The 19,549-nt window shown below is 34.0% G+C and overlaps 2 protein-coding genes across 2 annotated transcripts in view; one reads left to right on the top strand and one right to left on the bottom strand.

Moving 5' to 3' along the window:
• The window catches only part of LOC149414831 (nose resistant to fluoxetine protein 6-like), a 37,283-nt gene extending 33,128 nt beyond the window's left edge, over nt 1–4,155 (top strand). The window contains exons 12-14 of the mRNA XM_089643565.1: nt 396–538; nt 2,707–2,862; nt 3,992–4,155. Coding sequence (XP_089499691.1) covers nt 396–538; nt 2,707–2,838 — 275 coding nt within the window. The 3' untranslated portion in view covers nt 2,839–2,862; nt 3,992–4,155. The remainder of the gene's footprint in view (nt 1–395; nt 539–2,706; nt 2,863–3,991) is intronic.
• A 1,124-nt stretch (nt 4,156–5,279) lies between these two features.
• The window catches only part of LOC149414830 (uncharacterized), a 39,740-nt gene continuing 25,470 nt past the window's right edge, over nt 5,280–19,549 (bottom strand). The window contains exons 5-10 of the mRNA XM_089643399.1: nt 13,435–13,683; nt 11,948–12,043; nt 11,160–11,289; nt 10,835–11,009; nt 9,421–9,563; nt 5,280–5,420 (exon numbers count right to left, since the gene is read on the bottom strand). Of these exons, the coding sequence (XP_089499525.1) occupies nt 5,280–5,420; nt 9,421–9,563; nt 10,835–11,009; nt 11,160–11,289; nt 11,948–12,043; nt 13,435–13,683 (934 nt within the window). The remainder of the gene's footprint in view (nt 5,421–9,420; nt 9,564–10,834; nt 11,010–11,159; nt 11,290–11,947; nt 12,044–13,434; nt 13,684–19,549) is intronic.

Below are 19,549 nucleotides of genomic sequence, written 5' to 3'. Positions count from 1 at the left end.
CGATTTACTCGATAACGAAAGCTCAAATCAAAAAAAAATATACTACGTAATCGACTCCAAATGTGATGTAGATTCACCAGTTTCCCGCTTGTACTACGAGTTTCCGGACAACCTGTATAATGATATCCTCACTGGCATCTCCCGTTCTGAGGATTTCATTTACATTTTATTAAAATTATCTAGTATATATGTAAAGTATGTATTTTGGTAGTCGAGAGAATACTATAAATAATTTTAATATTATTTAAATATATATATTATAAAAAAAAGTATTTACTAGTTTCCTCTTCTACTAAAGGCAGTGCTTTTCTGGTCTTGGGCAAAGCATGCACTGAAATATGTTTGTGAGCATTATGGTACGCGATCCACAGAATTCAGTAGTTTTTAAATTGCAGGAGCAGCCAACACCATGTTCTCGGCCAAGGGCTGGATGCCCTTCAATAACCTAACCTACACCGCCTACCTGTTGAACCCGGTGATCATATATCTACTGATGAGTAACAGTGACCACGCCATGCACACAGGGACCAGCACTGTTGTAAGCAAGTTGTTACCTAATATAATGCGGTACATGTATATAAAAATCCAAAAATGTGTAGATGTTCAATATTATACAAGGTTAATCATAGACATATGAATATTAGTAGACCTGCCCTAAGTGATTAAAAGCGTATTATTCCCCACTCCCCATACCGGTTCCATTGGAGCCGGCTGGGCTCGCGTATGGCTTCCCGTGAATCTTGAGAATGTGACGTCATCATTCTTGTTCGAACTAACGTCGAGCTATGGTCGAGGCATTTTATGAAATAACACGGCAAAATAGTGGCTTGTGATATGAAAACTTGTAAAAATAGATGTGAAAAGAGAATAAACCCAATTGTCGTATTACATTCCATATGTAAGCATCATTTTAAGCTTATTCACGTGTCGTATAATATGAATCAGTTGTAGCAACATATACTATCACATCGAGCCAACATTGGTCGAATGTAGCGATTCTCAAGTGTGCGCATCGTTGTTACTGGGAAGCAAATTATGAACACTTATAAAAGTGTCTTAACTAAATACGTAAACAAAATATTCGACTCTGAAAATAGAAGAAATTTTTTTTGCCGAATTTGGACTTCGCAAATTTGTTCATAACGTGGCGAGTAATTTGCGCTCCCATGTAAAAATGTCTATTCATTCAAAAGCAGATTTTACTTTTAAGAACTAAATGGTGATATTATAATGCGAGATGCCTATATACTGTCAGATTGATTTATTGACGAATCACAGTCAGCTTTACCCCCTTCGTTCTTCAACAGTTGATTTTACCCCTCACCTTTAATTTCTAGTCTATATATTCATATGTCTGTGAGGTTAATATTATTTATTACTTACAACAGTGCACAAACTTCTGGAGGTGATTCTACAAAGTTAAAAAAGATTAAAAAAACTTTTTTCGAAATCTATACAAATTTTTTTCCATAGAAGAATATTAATTTCTCCATACAAATAATTCAACTTTTGTACCTGAAAACTACCTTAAAACGTAGAAATTTTGAAAAAAAAACTTTTTTTTTACTTGTACTATCATGTAGAATATCCTCTCGAAGTTAACGCACTTTAAACTCGTATACCTAAAAAAGTATAGTAAAAACATTTTTTAATTAAAACAGTCGATAATAAAAATCAGACTAGAAATAAGGGCAGAAATAATCTTCCTGTTCCAAAGAGCGATACAGCAATGTGGTAGTTGGGACTCTTATGCAATGTAACAAACAAAAACAAAGTTGATGAAGTCAAAGGGTTTCTAATCGATGGACAGTCGCATCCACCGCCAAGTCTTGGACTTGGACAAACTTCACCCCATGAACCCGGGCACCCCTGCTAAGCCACAAACGTAGCTATGCACAGATACTGCAAATCGCCATTTTATCTATGAAGCGGTCGATAGATGCGTAGCTGTGACGTTATGTTTTATGATTTTAAGCTGTGTATCATTATTTTTTTTGTAAATGGTACCAATTACATATAATAAATAAACATTAATGATTTTAAATACATACACATACAGGAAACTGTATAATAATACCTAAATTTAGTCCGTTGAAGTTGAATTTTTTATATTAAATGAAAAAATACACTTTGTAAAACACCACTTTTATTTTAAATTAATATTAACAGCCAACCAGGTTTCGCTTAGCTCAAGCTTCGTCGGGGCTTATTTCAACTAAAGTTATTTTCATGCAGACACATATATATAGAAGAAAATAAAACAATGAGTGAAAGAGATAGAAATAAAATACACGAGTGAAAGAGATAGAAATAAAAGAGCAGAGACCTTATTAGTGCTAGAACGAGAAAGGATGTAGACTGATTACATGATTGAATATTCTATATTCTTAATAAAAAATTGAAACAAATAGCTTCAAATAAATTTCTTTTCAACAACCTGGTTGGCTGTTAATATTAATTCAAAATAAAAGTGGTGTTTTACAAAGTGTATTTTTTCATTTAATATATAATGTCACATCACAAAGTGTTTGCTTCCTTCGATAAAATTGATTTTTTTATGTCAAAGTTGAACAAAATCGGTCTCTACAGAGGCGGGATTACTGTGGGTACTGATTGGATCTCTTTGTGATGTAGCTTCACTACTTTCCCGCTTTTATCTCCAGTTTTCGGACATCGTGTAAACTTATTTCTTTTTTTGTTGTTCAGACACTGAATGGATTTGGGCTAGTGGGACTGACATATTTCTTCTCAATATTCCTGGTTATGTCCGTTGAGTACCCCCTGGATCGAGTGATAAACATCTTATTTGATGGGAAAGCAAAGAAGAAAATACCATAGTGTGAGGAAGACCTAACACAAAAGGTAAGAACAGTAATTAAGGCGCCGTAGTAAGCGTTCGAAGATGGTTTGAAAGAGAGATATGTTAATACGAATGTAGAGGGAGCGCGCTAATATTAAAAAAAACTATAACAATAACCAAAAATTTTGAAAATATTTAATAAAATACGACTCTTTTAATTTATTTTTTTAAATATATACAAACATTCCTAGGCTACGGATAACCTGACAATATTTGAAATTTGAAGTCCTCCATCACAACACATGCAACATTTTTCGCTTACTGTGGTGGTAGTAGATTTTCAAATATTGTCAGGTTATTCATAACCTGGGTATATGTGATTCTTTAAAAAAAATTATAGAATTATTTTGGTACCTACTTAATCGTTTGTCTGAAATGTTACGTGATTTCACGGATAATGAAAAATTTGTTGATGTAATGCATTACGCAGGAATGTGTCACATCACCCATGCACCAACAATCGAAATTAATACGTTTTTCAAATAAGAATATCTTTCGATGAGTCGGGCTATATCAACATTATATGAGACAGTGTTTGAATGTGAATGAAGCAAACAGTACGTGAAGAATCCTATCTGCATACACACAAGCGGTGTAAAGGTTAATTCGTTAGTTAATTAGATAAATACATTTTTATAATGGAATAACTTAGTGAGTAAACCTCAAATTGTAGTATTTAATCATTGAAAACAATATTAACAACTCTCAAACGACAGAAGTTTTAGAGTCGTTAAGATTGTCTTCAATGATTAAATACTACAAATTGAGGTTTTACTTTTTCATAAGTTATGAAATAATACTTATGGAATAATCCACTTGTAGAAAAGTCAATAGATGTCGCACATTACTTCAAAATTGATATATTTATCTAAGACACTATCTAGATTGCATTTTGTTCGAGTAGAATCTTGTAATCATACATAAAGATAGTAGCCAATAGAGATGGTAACTCTCAGTCGAAGTATGATACAGTTAAACACAACATAAGTAGGTATGGTCGAATTAATTGAAACGAATTGTTCCCTTACTGACTGAATCTGTTTCTGTCTTTTCTGTTTCACATCTTTCGTTCTAGAGTACTTTATATTGTATTCGATTATCGGATAAATAATTTTTTATTTATTTTTTCAGATGCTCGAGAAAACCGAGAAAAATACAAAACTGTTATGAAATTTGTGTGTATATTACCTATACACTTATAAAATCTCAAGTGCAAAGTGATTTGTTCAAATTGTTAGAAATATTGTTTATTTTATTATTATGTTTTGAGGCTTCGGGTGTAATCTTAATACATATGTAGGAATCATTATGTAAATAAATAATTTAAATATTTAGTTTATTTATAATTTATTATATTTACAAAATCAATTAAATGATAATATCAAACTTAACAATTCACAAAACTCAACCAGGCAATAAAAATTCCATATCCCTCCACTCTGCATCCCCAAAAATAACATAGGCTCTGAAGGAAAATATTTTCCTCATGGGGCATACTGTGTTACTTTAACGACAGTGCGACTGTCGTCTGGTGCAAAAGAGACGAAATGAGAGAACGAGAAGAAACTTCAGCATTTTGGTAATTATTCCGTCATCAAAATTCATAATTTACATTAAATGAGGTTAAAAAACATAACACGAACAATTACAAATAATAATAATATATAGCTTAAGATTATTAACCCCTTCATGCCAGACATTTAAAATTTAATTTGTCCGAATATAACTAGCTATTCTGGGGAAACTATTATTAAATATGTAAACACATTATCTGGTAAGATGATACAATTTATAAAAACATCATTTTGCAAAAAACAACTAAGTTATAATAACAAAATAAAATAATTTAAAAAAATTTAAATAACAGAAATTGTTTGTAACCACAAGTTACAATTATGTGAAACTCGTTTTCAATACAATTCAACTCAGTTTTCACTGGTAACCACAATTTAAAATTATTTGAAACTCGTTTTCAATACAATCAACTCAGTTTTCGCTGGTAACTACAAGTTACAATTGTGTGAAACTCGTTTTTAATTCAATTCAACTCAGTTTTCACTGGTAAACACAAGTTACAATTGTGTGAAAACTCGTTTTCAATACAATTCAACTCAGTTTTCATTGATAACCACAATTTACAATTATGTGAAACAATACAATCAACTCAGTTTTCGCTGGTAACTACAAGTTACAATTGTGTGAAACTCGTTTTTAATACAATTCAACTCTGTTTTCACTGGTAACCACAAGTTAAAATTGTGTGAAAACTAGTTTTTAATACAATTCAACTCTGTTTTCACTGGTAACCACAAGTTAAAATTGTGTGAAAACTAGTTTTTAATACAATTCAACTCAGTTTTCACTGGTAACGACAAGTTACAATTATGTGAATTCGTTTTTACACTTCATTTCTGTAAATCTAAGTGACTGGTGCGAGCGCGGTATCGCAGAGTTGTTCCGGGCTGCAACCTGAAGAGGAAGACTCGATGATAGCCATCTCCCGATAGGAGGTGATCCCAGAAGATGAAGTTTCATTGAATATAAAGTTAGCATACTTCTGCTGTAAATTAATGAATTTCCTCGAATTTTTGCGATGGCACCTAATCCAAAATTTCCTTTTCCCCAGATATTTCCACCCCCGACAACTTATCCCAATTAGCGATGCCATATTCTCACTGCAATAGTTGGACTCTAATGCACTATACTCGTATGCACATCAAAAAAATGTAAATAACCAAAAAAATTACATTAAATTTCTGTCCGGAACTCCTAGCCCAACGCAACTATTTTCAGCTCGCTATGACAATTCATCATAAGCTAAGACGCTTTGTAATATCAATTATATTAATTATCACAATATTATCTATTATACAATAATACATCAAATGAAAACCTGTTAACAAATTATATATGTATAAATGAATGTTTCTTCGTTTGTCCTTCTTAAACGTCGGAACGCAGATCGATCAACGTAATTTTTTGTATAGGGATAGTTAGAGGACTGGGAAGTAACATAAGTTACTTTTCATCCCGGTAAAACATTTCATTCCAGTGGAAAAATTCTTTGCACAGTAATTTCTCCCGAAGTAATTTTTTTCAGCGAAGCAGCGGGTAAAAGCTGGTAAGAACATCACTTAGAAAGAGAAAGATTATTTTTTTATTCAAATTTAAAATGCAGTGTTCTATTTGGTGTCATTTGTTCTTCTTGTTTAAAATCTGATTTGAAACATAATCTTCCGTTGGGTTTGGTTCGATTTTCAATTTTTGGGTCTGGAATGATTTGCAATTTTCCAAGGGGTTTGGGTTCGTCCTCGATGTTTGATTTGTGCCTTGAAATGACTTCAATGAGATTGTTGATAGGATATTCAATCAACACAACCAGTACTAAAGCGCCGACGAATGATACAACAATGATACCAAGCCCGTTCAGTAACTGAAAAAATTAAAAATACTTAATACAACAAAATTAAAACAAATAATAGATTACAAACAAATAAATATTCTTCATAATACGCGTAATGAATAGGACAAGATGAACGTATATATCCCGATGTAAGACCTCTATTCAGAATTGAAATGGCTTTAACCTTGTTTGGTAACCAGATATAAATAGCCAGGTACTTCCTTCTTTCCCTCCTACCCCTCCCACTACTTTTAGCCTCACAACGTACCCCAATTGGGTATGCCATAATCTCATACGGCATTTACTATAAATATAAACTTCAAAGGGGTATATCATAATATGACAGACCTAGAAGGTAATTCACCATCCTCCTGATAGCTTATCCATAGGATAACGATACATAAAACAAATACTCTCATTAGGTAGAAAACTCGGCTAACTTATCCGACATGTAGCCACGGTTCAGGTTCAAGTACCGAATAGTAAACCTTATCCTATGGATAAGCTATCAAGAGGATGGTGAAATACCGCCTTAAAGTAGATACAATCCATGGAATAAAGAACATAAGAAATGCGATGTGAATGTGACAATAACAACTGACAGACATGTTGTTTTAATTTCTGCTCTTGACAAATAATAGTGAAATATTCGGAATAATATTGAATTGTGAAGATTACCAATTGTTAATAACAGTAAAAACTTCAGATGGTGATTAAATTGAATACAAATATACAGTATAAAGTTATTAACGATTGGTATATTGTGTATTTGTATTAAAGTGAACACAAATACACAATATAAAGTTATTAACAATTGGTATATTGTGTATTTGTATTAAAGTGAAGACAAATACACAATATAAAGTCATTAACAATTGGTATACATATTGTGTATTTATATCAAAGTGAATACAAATACACAATATAAAGTTATTAACAATTGGTATATTATGTATTTGTATTAAAGTGGATACAAATACACAATATAAAGTTCTCGTACAATTTCTCATTAATTCAGTTATAAGGCGGCCGTCACAATCGTTCTGAGCACAAACACAACACAAGGTGAACACAAACCATTGTAGAAATGGAGTGCCCTACATATGATGATGCCACTACAGACGGACCGCGTTGAACTATCTCCTGCAATAGATTTCATATCCATTGTGGAGGTATCAAAGAAGAATCATATAAGAAGTTCTCTTTGCAAAAGCGATCATCGTGGCGCTGTCCAAATTGTAAATTGGGAAAGAGTGATACAGAAAATATACTTCAAAAAATATAAAAAATACAATTGGACTGGTTTGGGAAATATTAATGAAAAATCACATCAGATTTCACTAATGTTGCCAAATTCTTTAAAGAGTTCAATAAAAGAGACGCCTTAAACTCAAGAATGGAAATATTACAAGAAGTAAATATCACAAATAAGGAGAATGAAAAAAATTGCCTCTTGACAAAATTGAATGAAAACTTAGAAAGAAGAATTGCCGATATCGAGAGAGATCAAGAAAGAAGAAACGGACAATCTAATAATAGTTGTCTGGAATTTTGAGGGATTCCAAAATTTAAAGAACAAACAACTCAAACCCTGAAAGACATCATTTTTAACGTCAGCAAAATAGTGGACAGCCAGCTCAACACAAATGACACACAGAATATATTTATATAACGAAATAAAAATATTCCTCCAACCGAGAAACCCAAGAGATTGATAATTCGTTTTAATTCAACGGCTTTAAAAGAACAGTTGCATAATGTTTTTAAAAATTATAACAGATCTTGTGAAGAAGTCAGGAATAAGCTGAGAACGGGTGTGATTAGGTTATCGGGCCCCAGCACGCCGATCTATGTTTCCGAATTTCTGACTATAATTGCAATTGTTCTTATAGTAATAATAATTCGGCTTAAGCAATATCATAAACACCAAATTGTTTTTGCATGTGAATTATATACTTTCTGTACTCTTCTGAATGATAAAATGCCACAGATTAAGTACAGACTCTTACAACTCTTCAGTCATTAGATATTTCCTATTACAAGTACTTATAATACGAAAAATAACGGTTTTACAACTTCACCCAGTAAACAATTAATTTTAAATTCTAATGGTTATAAACAGACACGATGAAATCGATAGTATATTGGATTAATATCAATATTCGATGGGGCGTCAGATTAAAATTACATTGAACATCGGAACATTAGAAATATAGAAAATTGGAAGACTTTCTTATATTTTTGGATGATATAAAATTTGCTGTAAAGTTTCGCGTACTAATATTGAATGCAGATTAAGTGATTCCTATAATGCCCAAACAAATTTCAGGCTCTAATGAATATCACATATTAACCCAAATAGCTATGTGGTAGTTCATATCGATAACTTTTCGCTTTTAATCCCTTTTTTTCAAAATTAAATTAATTTCCTTTTAATTTTTTTCTTACCTTCTTCTGCCTTTAGTATATAAATTAATTTACAATTTGATATTAGGTACAGATTGAACAACAAAAATTAAATCTAAATAAATACATTCTTCGAACAGGCACTGCCTACGTTGACTAGGCCATAGTGTATTCACGCCTGTATTGCAGCTTATCCTCGACGTATGTTGTAATTTTCATTTTGTTAATGACTTTGGGCACATATCCAATATCCTATTATATTATTTGGCCTAATATGTTACTTATAAATGTTCTGCTTCAAATTTATAATGTCTTTTAATCTGCTAGCCGTGGGATATTTTAAAATGATACTACCCCCTCTCCCGGAGGTCATTTGAATTAGGGAACTGCCGTGTCAGCTATCAAGGTAACAGTAATGGGAGGAGAAGAAGATTATAGCTTCCTTGTGAGACTAGAATTTAATCTATATAGGCCATGCCCAACTACCGAATTGATAGTATAGCAACGTGTGAGGCTAGCATGAATTTGCATGCTCACGATCGCATTGTGTTTGTTCGTTCTTGCGGTACTTCTTGCATTGTCTCATTTGGTCGATCCCCATATATGCTCAAACTGTTGGTCTGTGTTATGTTAGGTTAGATTGAGAGGTGCATGCAAGTCCTTGATCATTGAAAAAGCAATATTTTTCGCTTATATTAATGGAAATGGGAATTCAAATAAGATTTAAAATATTAACTAGGCAGGTACTAACGGTTTCAGCTTCACCATAGTAGAGGTTCTTGTCTCTCATTGTGGTGAAAATCATGACAAGAGTTGGGTTGATGAGATATACGCAGTAAGTCAACCTAGCGAACGGGATCCACAGGTCCTTGGACATTATTCTGCCGAATTTACCTGGAATACAATCAATTATTTAAACAATATGTATTGGAATTCAAACAAGACTGAACAGGTGGAAACCACTATGTTCAACGCATAATTATTATGCAAACTGAAAGCGTAGAATTTTTTCTTTCTAACACTGTTTAAATCATATTTCTCACTGAAATAAAAAACGAGATAGCATAACTTTTATGAGACTGTATCACGCTGGGAGGTATATATTTCCCAGACTAACACTATAGTTCATGTTGTCTGTGAAGAATATCTCCCAAAATTGCCCAAGGGTTTAAATCATTACTTTTTTATTACGCTGGCTATTTTTATACACATGTACGTGAGTGTCATGTAGTGAGTAGCCAATGTAATCCAGGGATTATATCCCATTTTCGTAAGATGTAGGAATGCGGATGTTTTTGTTATTTCGAGAGGGTTGTAGATATATTAATTGTAAATTAGGTTGATTGCAGAGTATTTGTAGGATGGTGCTCGTGATTTAATGTTTGAAAGGATACCGAAAACTGACATGAGTTTGTCTTGGAAGACCAAGAAAAATTCCGGTAGCTTTGGACCACCTACAGGTCAACTATCAGTTTCTTTGAGACAAGTGTCCACATGTCCAAATTTCCACAACTAGTGAGATTAGCAATACGTCATTACTGTAAATAAATGTAATATTAAAATAATTAAATTAAAAAAGCCCCAGATACAGCAGTGATTAGAGTATGTGTGAATGTACCAGGGCATAGTACACTGAAGTTAGTAAAGGGATGGGTAGTAATCCTTGAAGCCAATATAGCACACCAGTTGTGGGGGTAATGTTCTGTTTTACATGATTTATGTGGAGATCCCAAGAGAGCTGGCAATCTACAATCAGGCCCAAATATTTTGTGCTCGTTTTATTTTCGAACTTATTTGTCAAATTATATTTCATAATATAAATTTGGAGGTCAATAAACTAGATCAATAAAATACGTATTAGTGTAACCATAGAGGTAAGGACACACTTGACCTATGTACGCAAGGTATTACGATATCTGAGCAACTTACATTCCATTCATATTCTTTGAAAATTGATGCTTTATGAACACTCTTGTCACACGCAAAAAAAATCCAACGCTCTCCAGGCAATAACGATCTGCGCTGGACAAATCAGCATGGGACGTGAAAAAGAAAAACTGCGGTGTTGGAACGCCTTCCAAAGAGTTGATTTGACATTCAAAGTTAGGTTTGTTTTGGCGTTTGGGGTTTCCTGACTCTTAAAATGGGTGTTTAGCCATTGTTACCAGCATTGTCGGTGAGACAGGCCACTATCAGCCACACGGAGCCCAGGGACCACAGCACCCTGGTGGTGGACAGGTACAGCATGCTGTAAAAGGTGCTGATATCTCTGGTGACGAGGCCGAACAGAGGGAAGCCAGTGCAAGCTGCATACAGGGCCCAGAGGAACCAGATGGAATACTGAAAAAGTTAACAATTATAAGTCAAAAGATTACAGACAGATTGCTTAACATTCTTAACATTTAGGAAGATAGTTACTAGTGTATGCCTCTTTGGCTTGGGACTGTGTATGAAAGTGGAAGAATTGTGTACGTGGTTGAAGTATCTTACCTTTCCAGTGGGTATTCTATCTCTGTGGCGATAGTAGAAATATGCGCTTAACACACCGATGATGTACGGAGATATCCTCATCCAAGGAGGGGAGTAGAATATATCCACTGTCTCGAATATCAAGTGGTAACTAGAAAAGATATTTTTAATTTAGAGTATGAAAAACAAAATCGTATTGCTAGTGTGAAGGGCAGTTAAAAACAAAAAGTATAGTACAAAACTATAACGTAAAAACGATTTGTGTGATGGTTTTTCAAGAATAATTCTCGCTACAAAATGTAGGTAGGTATATGAAATCCACAGCCCATTTTACCTTTTATTGTTTTTCATTGTGTTTGTAATTAATTATACAACTAGCAATTGGTTCGACATAATAATTAATATTTAAACAATTTTACTTTGGCAACATTGAGACAGTGTGAATTCTGATGATACCACTACACTGAGGCCATCTTAGCAGTGCCTACAGTTACTTTATAGAAGTATACAGATGACAAAATTATTATTGCAAGTAGTAATATATATAAACACATATTTTTAGATAATATTCCAATATAAACATCATATACAAATCAAGGTAATATTAAAAAATCCCACAACAGCAAAACCTGTATGAAGGTATTATAATAATTAATAATCGTGTGTATAACTTATCTAACTTATCTTCAATAAATTCCAGTTATTTCAAAGTAAACAGTTGCATTTAACACAATATCCATCTCACCAAAGATAACCAACCGCACATGCAACAACAGGAACCAATTAAGTAGTAGTCCAGATTAACTTACTAAGGCTTGAAGTTCATGATTTTAACCAAGTACGCTGTGTATACTCCGGATGCTATACAAAATCCCACTGCAATGCTTGTAGCCGTCTTGAAGTAGCTGGAAAAGAAAACAATGTAATTAATCAATTTTAGTTAAATTTTTAAATGTACGAAGGAAAAATATATAAAGCAACAACACGGCGAGGATATCAACCTTCAGCCGCCAGGACTTCAGCCTTCAGGCACCACTACTTGTTATAGGTATACAACCAGAGATGTGCAAAATGGGTACCCAAAACCATTTGAAATGCAAAATGGAAATGGGTCAAAACTTTTCAATTTGAAAATGCAAAATGCAAAATAGTTTTTAGAAAAGCATTTCAAATGCAATATGCAAAATACCTATTTTTAAAATGCATTGAAAATGCAAAATGGTTGGTTTCTCAGGTCAAACAATTAAAATAATTATAGAATTTTTAAACAATTTTGTCATTTAATAATGGACCTCAATGTAGAACAAACATATTACATGATGGTAAATCCAAAAACATCACGACTACAGATTAAAAACATAGAAACTGCTATCTAACATTTAATATTACAGCGTCATGGCCCCATGTTCAGTATTTGAATCAGTATTTTTTGTAATGGTATCACTCAATTGCCAGGCCTCCTACCAGGGAGTAACTTGACAAATGTAAATTATCTCTCATAGCGAGGTTGAGGACCGACTGATATTTGGAACTTATGAAAAAAGATGAGTGGAGATAGTAGGAATAATGTTGCAAAAAAGCATTTAAAATGGAAAATGCATTGAGAAAAGCATTTAAAATGCAAAATGCAAAATGGTTTTTAGAAAAGCATTTAAAATGCAAAATGGAAAATACCCAATTTGCATTTTGCATTTCCATTTGAAATGGATTTATTTGAAATAAAGCACATCTCTGTATACAACACATGGCAGAACAGACATGTTGGCTGTAACACCGGGTATGGTGTTTCTAAATATCATCTCTTTATATATTTTCAACATGAACCTTAAATGATTCAAGAGACTCTTAAATCGTGTCACACTTTACGTATTTATACTTTTTTTAAATGTTAATGATGCAAGCTTTGGGCAGTTATTAAAATCACTAATTTCGGTTGTGACTCTCTCTTGTGTCTATAACTACGATTCAATCAACTCCAGAATTTTTGCTTTGAATATGTGTCATTTTCAAAATTGGTATTTGTTTCGGGAATTCAGACAATAAAGTACTTCATGATTTTTCACGTGTCTTTGCTAGATAAATTTCTAACTATGATAGTTTGAGCTGTAAAGCATAGATGGCTTTGGTTATAGTTTTGGACAGATTGATAGATGTCACTTTTTGAGAACCATAAGATAACCATAGTCTACCTGCAAACAGACCAGCAGATACAACAACTTTTGGCTTCAATGAAGAAAAATGACTTTCTTGCTGTTAAAAAATTCTCTGTTCAATTTGTGATATCACAATTACTTACTATTTGGACATGTAAAGCAGTAGACTGGCAGCGATATAGAACTGCATGTCGTTGGAGAGATAGTAGCCCCAGGTCATGCAGACCTGCGCCGCACGAGGGTACACATTGCTGACATAGAGCAGGTTGGCCCACCAGGCTCCAGGGCACGTGAGGTCGGGTCTCTCGTAACTCCACAGGGCGGAGTTGCGGTACAGCCACTCGCTGATCGTAGGCGCGCACAGGGTACAGAAGGCGAATAGTGGCGTCAACCTGCAACATTATACTATAAGTAACAGCGTTTAAATAATAAAATACTTCATTGATAGACCATACCTCTTGGAATGCTAAAATTGTTCTTACCGAACAACTTCCGCCAGGGTCGCCATTACAGGCTCTATATTCCACATGGCAGAACAGATGTTCTGACCCGGCATAGCATGACAAGAAGTACGGTGTTGCTAAATGAATTCTTTAGGACTCTAGACATTTTCAATGTTGTCCTCGAAGGTTTCAAGAGTCATTTCAGGCAAGGACTCTAAAATATATTATTTTTAAATATTTAAGGTTTTGTAATTTATGTCATGTGTATTGGAATGTGATTAAGGGATGCGTCTGCCAACCAATTTGCATGGCGAATTTTACTGAAAGTCCTGCCAGAATCTCTCGATCCGTCGCCTTGCATCACAGTGGGAGGGATGGATTCATACGTCTGTCACTCCTTGACACACTAAACTCCAGATTCCTACCCAATCCTCATGCCTTCTTCCTAACACCCTCTACACAGTATCCACGAAAACGATGGGCCCTGATGGGCATTATTTTCTGATATGGAGGTAATGTAGAAAATGAACATCAGGAAAGGTGTTTCACCACAGACATATGAATATATAGACTAGAAATTAAAGGTGAGGGGTAAAATCAACTGTTGAAGAACGAAGGGGGTAAAGCTGACTGTGATTCGTCAATAAATCAATCTGACAGTATATAGGCATCTCGCATTTTAATATCACCATTTAGTTCTGAAAAGTAAAATCTGTTTTTGAATGAATAGACATTTTTACATGGGAGCGCAAATTACTCGCCACGTTATGAACAAATTTGCGAAGTCCAAATCCGGCAAAAAAAATTCTTCTATTTTCAGAGTCGAATATTTTGTTTACGTATTTAGTTAAGACACTTTTATAAATGTTCATAATTTACTTCCCGGTAACAAAGATGCGCACTTGGGAATCGCTACATTCGACCAATGTTGGAGGGTTGTCACAACCGCTATGTTCCTATTAATAATAAAATATTGAAATCTTTAAGAAAGAAAAGTAAAACAACTAAAAAAACAAATGAAATTATATACACACAGTTTTTACCAGCGATTCCTAAGAGTATTTGGAGTAAAAATTTGAACATCATTTTGCCTTCCGATGACATTTTTTCAATTAAAAACAAAAAACATGATTTTCTATCATACATCGCCACTCGGTATAACCTAGCGCATTACGTGATATGCACTCCTTCTCGTTCCAGCAGTACCGTACATACGAAACAAGCGCGTACCTAACACGTGGTACCTAAAGCGCAAAAGGCAAAGGCACATCCCTGATTCTTATGCAAACGGCTATGTATTTTGCGTCCAGATGTATCTCGATGTGATAGTATATGTTTCTACAACTGATTCATATTATACGATGTGAATAAGCTTAAAATAATGCTTACATATGGAATGTAATACGACAATTGGGTTTATTCTCTTTTTCACATCTATTTTTACAAGTTTTCATATCACAAGCCACCATTTTGCCGTGTTATTTCGTAAAATGCCTCGACCATAGCTCGACGCTAGTTCGAAAAATAATGATGACGTCACATTCTCAAGATTCACGGGAAGCCATACGCGAGCCCAGCCGGCTCCAATGGAACCGGTATGGGGAGTGGGGAATAATACGCTTTTAATCACTTAGGGCAGGTCTACTAATATTCATATGTCTATGTGTTTCACAGAAATTCAAATGTAACATTGTTATCAAATGGCTAAACAGCGCAATTTTGTTTTTTTTCACATTTGTGCTTTTTCTTGATCACAATTTGTTCAATAGTTGAAATGGACCCAGAATCGGCGTTGATTGGCCATTTGATGACAATGTTACATTTGAATCTCTGCGAAACACCACAACCTAAGCAGGTATTTATCAGATCAGTTGGCTTATTCCCATACATCGTATCTCATCAGTTTCACAACCATAGACGATAGAAATAAAGGGAGATATGGCATGGAAGCATGCTGACTGTCGCTGAGCTACGACCAAACTGCAGGGAGTATCTTCAATGAAATTTATGCGTTTAGTATGTAGTTAGAAAAATCTGTGTACATTTATGATTTTCAGTAGAATGGACTAATGAACTAATTAATAATGGTTCATGGCCTGTCTCCATTGTTTCTATTATATAAGGAATTCCACAATCTCTGCATGTCCAAAATAAAATCAATATGTTTAGGAAACATGGAAATCAAAATAATTTATTTTGTGAAAAGGACTTGCCAAAACTTACCTTTTAAAACGTTTGAATAATCCACTGAGAAAATCCTTTCTCGTTTCGCTGAACGTCGAGGGAAAAACTTGATTCTTAGGATTTTTGAAAAATGTGTAACCAAGTAAGAATCCACTGAAAGAAACAAAAAGTATTAAATCAATTTTATCTATATCTAAGATGAGAGACAAAACACCATAATCTCTAGTGACGAGCTATTCTATCCCTGATGTTCATGTTTACATAAAGAGTTACCACAGGCAAAAACCTAGAAAATCTTTAAAAAATTGACCATAAATATATTATGAGAAATCACACCAGGATCTCCTAGTTCCAAGGAGCAGTTGGACAATTAATCAAAGACATAATATACATTTCTGAGACCACAATTGAATAGTAAAATCCCACCCAGAAATTAACATTATAACGGTCCAATAATATTTTATGTATTTATTTATAATGTATTACAAAAAACATGGTAAGTAACACATTATTCCCAATGAGTTGAGATAAAACTCATTACGGGAAGTACAGACACATAAAATACATTTTACAAGGATATTACACTTTTAAAAAAATACAAACATATTGAAAAGGAAAAGAAAAATAAATAAAAAAGGAAAAGTACATTGTTAAGAATAGAGATTTTAGAAATACTGAGAGACATCTATACACATGAAACATAGTAAACCAACATATGAAAGCGAGCGAAAATTCACTGGTTTAAAAACATTTTCAGGAAATAATCTTTAAGCGTTTTAACTAATATTTTTTTGTTAGTTACTGATTGCTTTATTTCATTAAGTAATGCATTGTATTGTCTATTTGCAATATATTGTAATGAGTTAATACCAAATTTTGTTGTGTGGGTAGACGATGCTAGGTGTATTAGATTTTGGGACCGTGTTTTGTGCTGGTGTATGTCTGAATTAAATGCTGGTTTGATGTTAGTGTGTGAGGATCTATGTATGATTTGTAATATTGTACAAGTGATATTGTATTTAGGTAGAACCGTAAAAGGAAGTATGTTTGTCTTTAAATATATATCTTTGATATGTGTATCTCACGGTAGACGGTAGATATTCCTTAATGCTCGATTTTGAATCACTTGTATTTCTGATATTTGTTTTTTAGTAATAGTGCCCCAGATACTAACTAAATAACTCAGATGGGAGTGAATCATCGCATAGTATGTGGCCCGTAGTAGAGATGTAGAGAGAAGACCTTGGAGTCGGTACAGTACGCCGGTTATTGGGGATATTTTAGATTTCACATGCTCAACATGGGAATTCCACGAAAGTTTAGAGTCTATTAATAGCCCTAAATATTTCGTGACTTCTATATTTTGGAGCTTCTCAGTTCCAAGTGTGATATTCATGGGCACATAATCCTTATTACCGAAAGTTAGGTAGTGCGTTTTTTTTATATTGAGGATCAATTTATTAATACGCAGCCAATTAGCTAGAATTGAGACATCTACATTCATTTGAGACTCCAGGTCACTCAGGCTTGTACTGTGATAATAGATTACAGTGTCATCCGCATAAAGTTGGAGGTTTCCAGAGATACCACATTTAGTTATGTCATTGACATATAGCAAGAAAAGCAGAGGCCCAAGAATTGATCCCTGTGGCACTCCACATGTGATTTTACCTAAGCCACTCGAGACACCTTTGACTTCAACAAGACAAAATCTATCATCTAAGTAGCTTCGGAGGAGATTTAGGGGCTTCCCAACAATTCCCAAATATTCCAATTTCTTTAAGAGTATTTCATGATCGACCGTATCAAAGGCTTTTTTGAGATCTATAAATATGGCTGCCACATATTCACCCTGGTCTATATACTGTTGAAGGTTAGAGATAAAATCAAAGGCGGCACATTGAGTACTAGAATTTTTCCGAAAGCCATATTGTTGTGGTGTAAGGATATTATTCGCAGATATGTATTTTAGGAGTCTATCTTTGATTATGGTCTCAAATACTTTTGAAAAAACCGATAGAAGTGATATAGGACGGTAGTTAGAGATACATGTTTTACAGTCTCCTTTGTGTATAGGTATTATCTTCGCTAACTTTAATTCATTTGGAAACTTTCCCGAGGACAGTGACCAATTAAAAAGTTCTGTAAGGTGACCCGCTAATTCTTCTTTACAAGTCTTAAGAACTGATGGTGTTACTCCATCGAGTCCCGGTGGTGCTTTCAGCTTAGTTTTAGAGATGATCCTCAGTACCTCATCTTTGTTTGTCCTAGCCATGTACAAGGATTGGCAAGCCTTCGGTTCCACAAATACGGTATTACAGTCATCCGGGAATGACGGAATGGTAGCTGCTAGCTTTTTTCCTATTGAGAGAAAAAACTCATTAAATGCGGATGCTATTTGGCTCGGATCCTTAATTACGCAGTCATTTACCACGAGGGATTCTATTTCGTTAGTTGGTTTATGTGTTCGGTTTGATAGAATAGAGTTTATGATTTTCCAGGTTTTAGTGGGGTTATTTTGGTTTTGTTGAAAGCTGTTCGCATAATATTTGTGTTTTAGATTTCGCCTATAATTAATAATGGTATTTCTCAATCTCTTTTTAAGTGTTACAAGAGTAAGATTACCAGGGTCTTGTTTCCACTGCTTGTGAATCTGGTTTCGTTCTTTGATTAATGTATTTAATTTGGAATCAAACCACGGATTATTCAGTTGTACCCGACTTCTTAATCCTGTTTTTGGTGTAGTTGTACCTGATTCTATTGCCTTTTTAATGTGATAATTGAAACTTTTAAAAGGGTCTTCTGAGTTGCTTAAGTTGATCGTGAAATTGTTATCAAGAAGATAGGATTTTACTGACATACTGTTGATGATAGGTCTCGTAATCCGGGATTTGGTTCTATTATTAAAACATTTTTTTAAGTTGTTCTTATAATCAACAATAAGTATATTATGGTCACTAAGTGGATCATCAATATTCGATATAGTAGTCTGAATGTTTTGCCTATTTGATAAGATGTGATCTATTAAGGTGCAGCTTGCATCAGTGACTCTCGTGGGAAATGTTTTGTTATGTATTGAAAAATTGTAAGATTGTAAGATGTTGCAAAAATTTAATGAAGAGTGTGTGGATATGGATATGTCAATGTTAAAGTCTCCGAATATTAATGTATCTTGTATACTTTCGTTCAGTATTTTTTCTAGATGTATTAGAAAATCTTGCATATTTGTGTTGGGTTTTCGATAGATAGCATAGATGTTAACTGGTTTCCTATCACTGCTACTAAGCGTTATACCTAAAAAGGAATTTTCATTTGAGAAATTTTCAATAATTGCACACTTCATAGTATCTATCACATATATTGCTACGCCGCCTCCTCCTTCGTTGGGGCGAGAAGCAAAAACACTTTTGTAACCATTCAGGGAGTAAAACTTTTCCTCTCCAATCTTAAGCCACGTTTCCGTAATGACGAGCACATGTACAATGTACCGCGAACTTCTTACTTTTTCTTCGATCTTATCAAACTTATTACGGATGCTTCTCGCGTTCATATACATTATTCGTAGACAGTTCGTCACGGGATTATAATTCTCGATGGTGAGGCACTTATGCTCATGTATGTTACACTCCAT

This window comes from Hesperophylax consimilis, chromosome 19, assembly GCF_061612785.1.
Source record: "Hesperophylax consimilis isolate HC1 chromosome 19, BYU_Hcon_1.0, whole genome shotgun sequence".
Classification (NCBI taxonomy): domain Eukaryota; kingdom Metazoa; phylum Arthropoda; class Insecta; order Trichoptera; family Limnephilidae; genus Hesperophylax; species Hesperophylax consimilis.
This window is presented reverse-complemented; position numbering and strand designations above follow the sequence as displayed.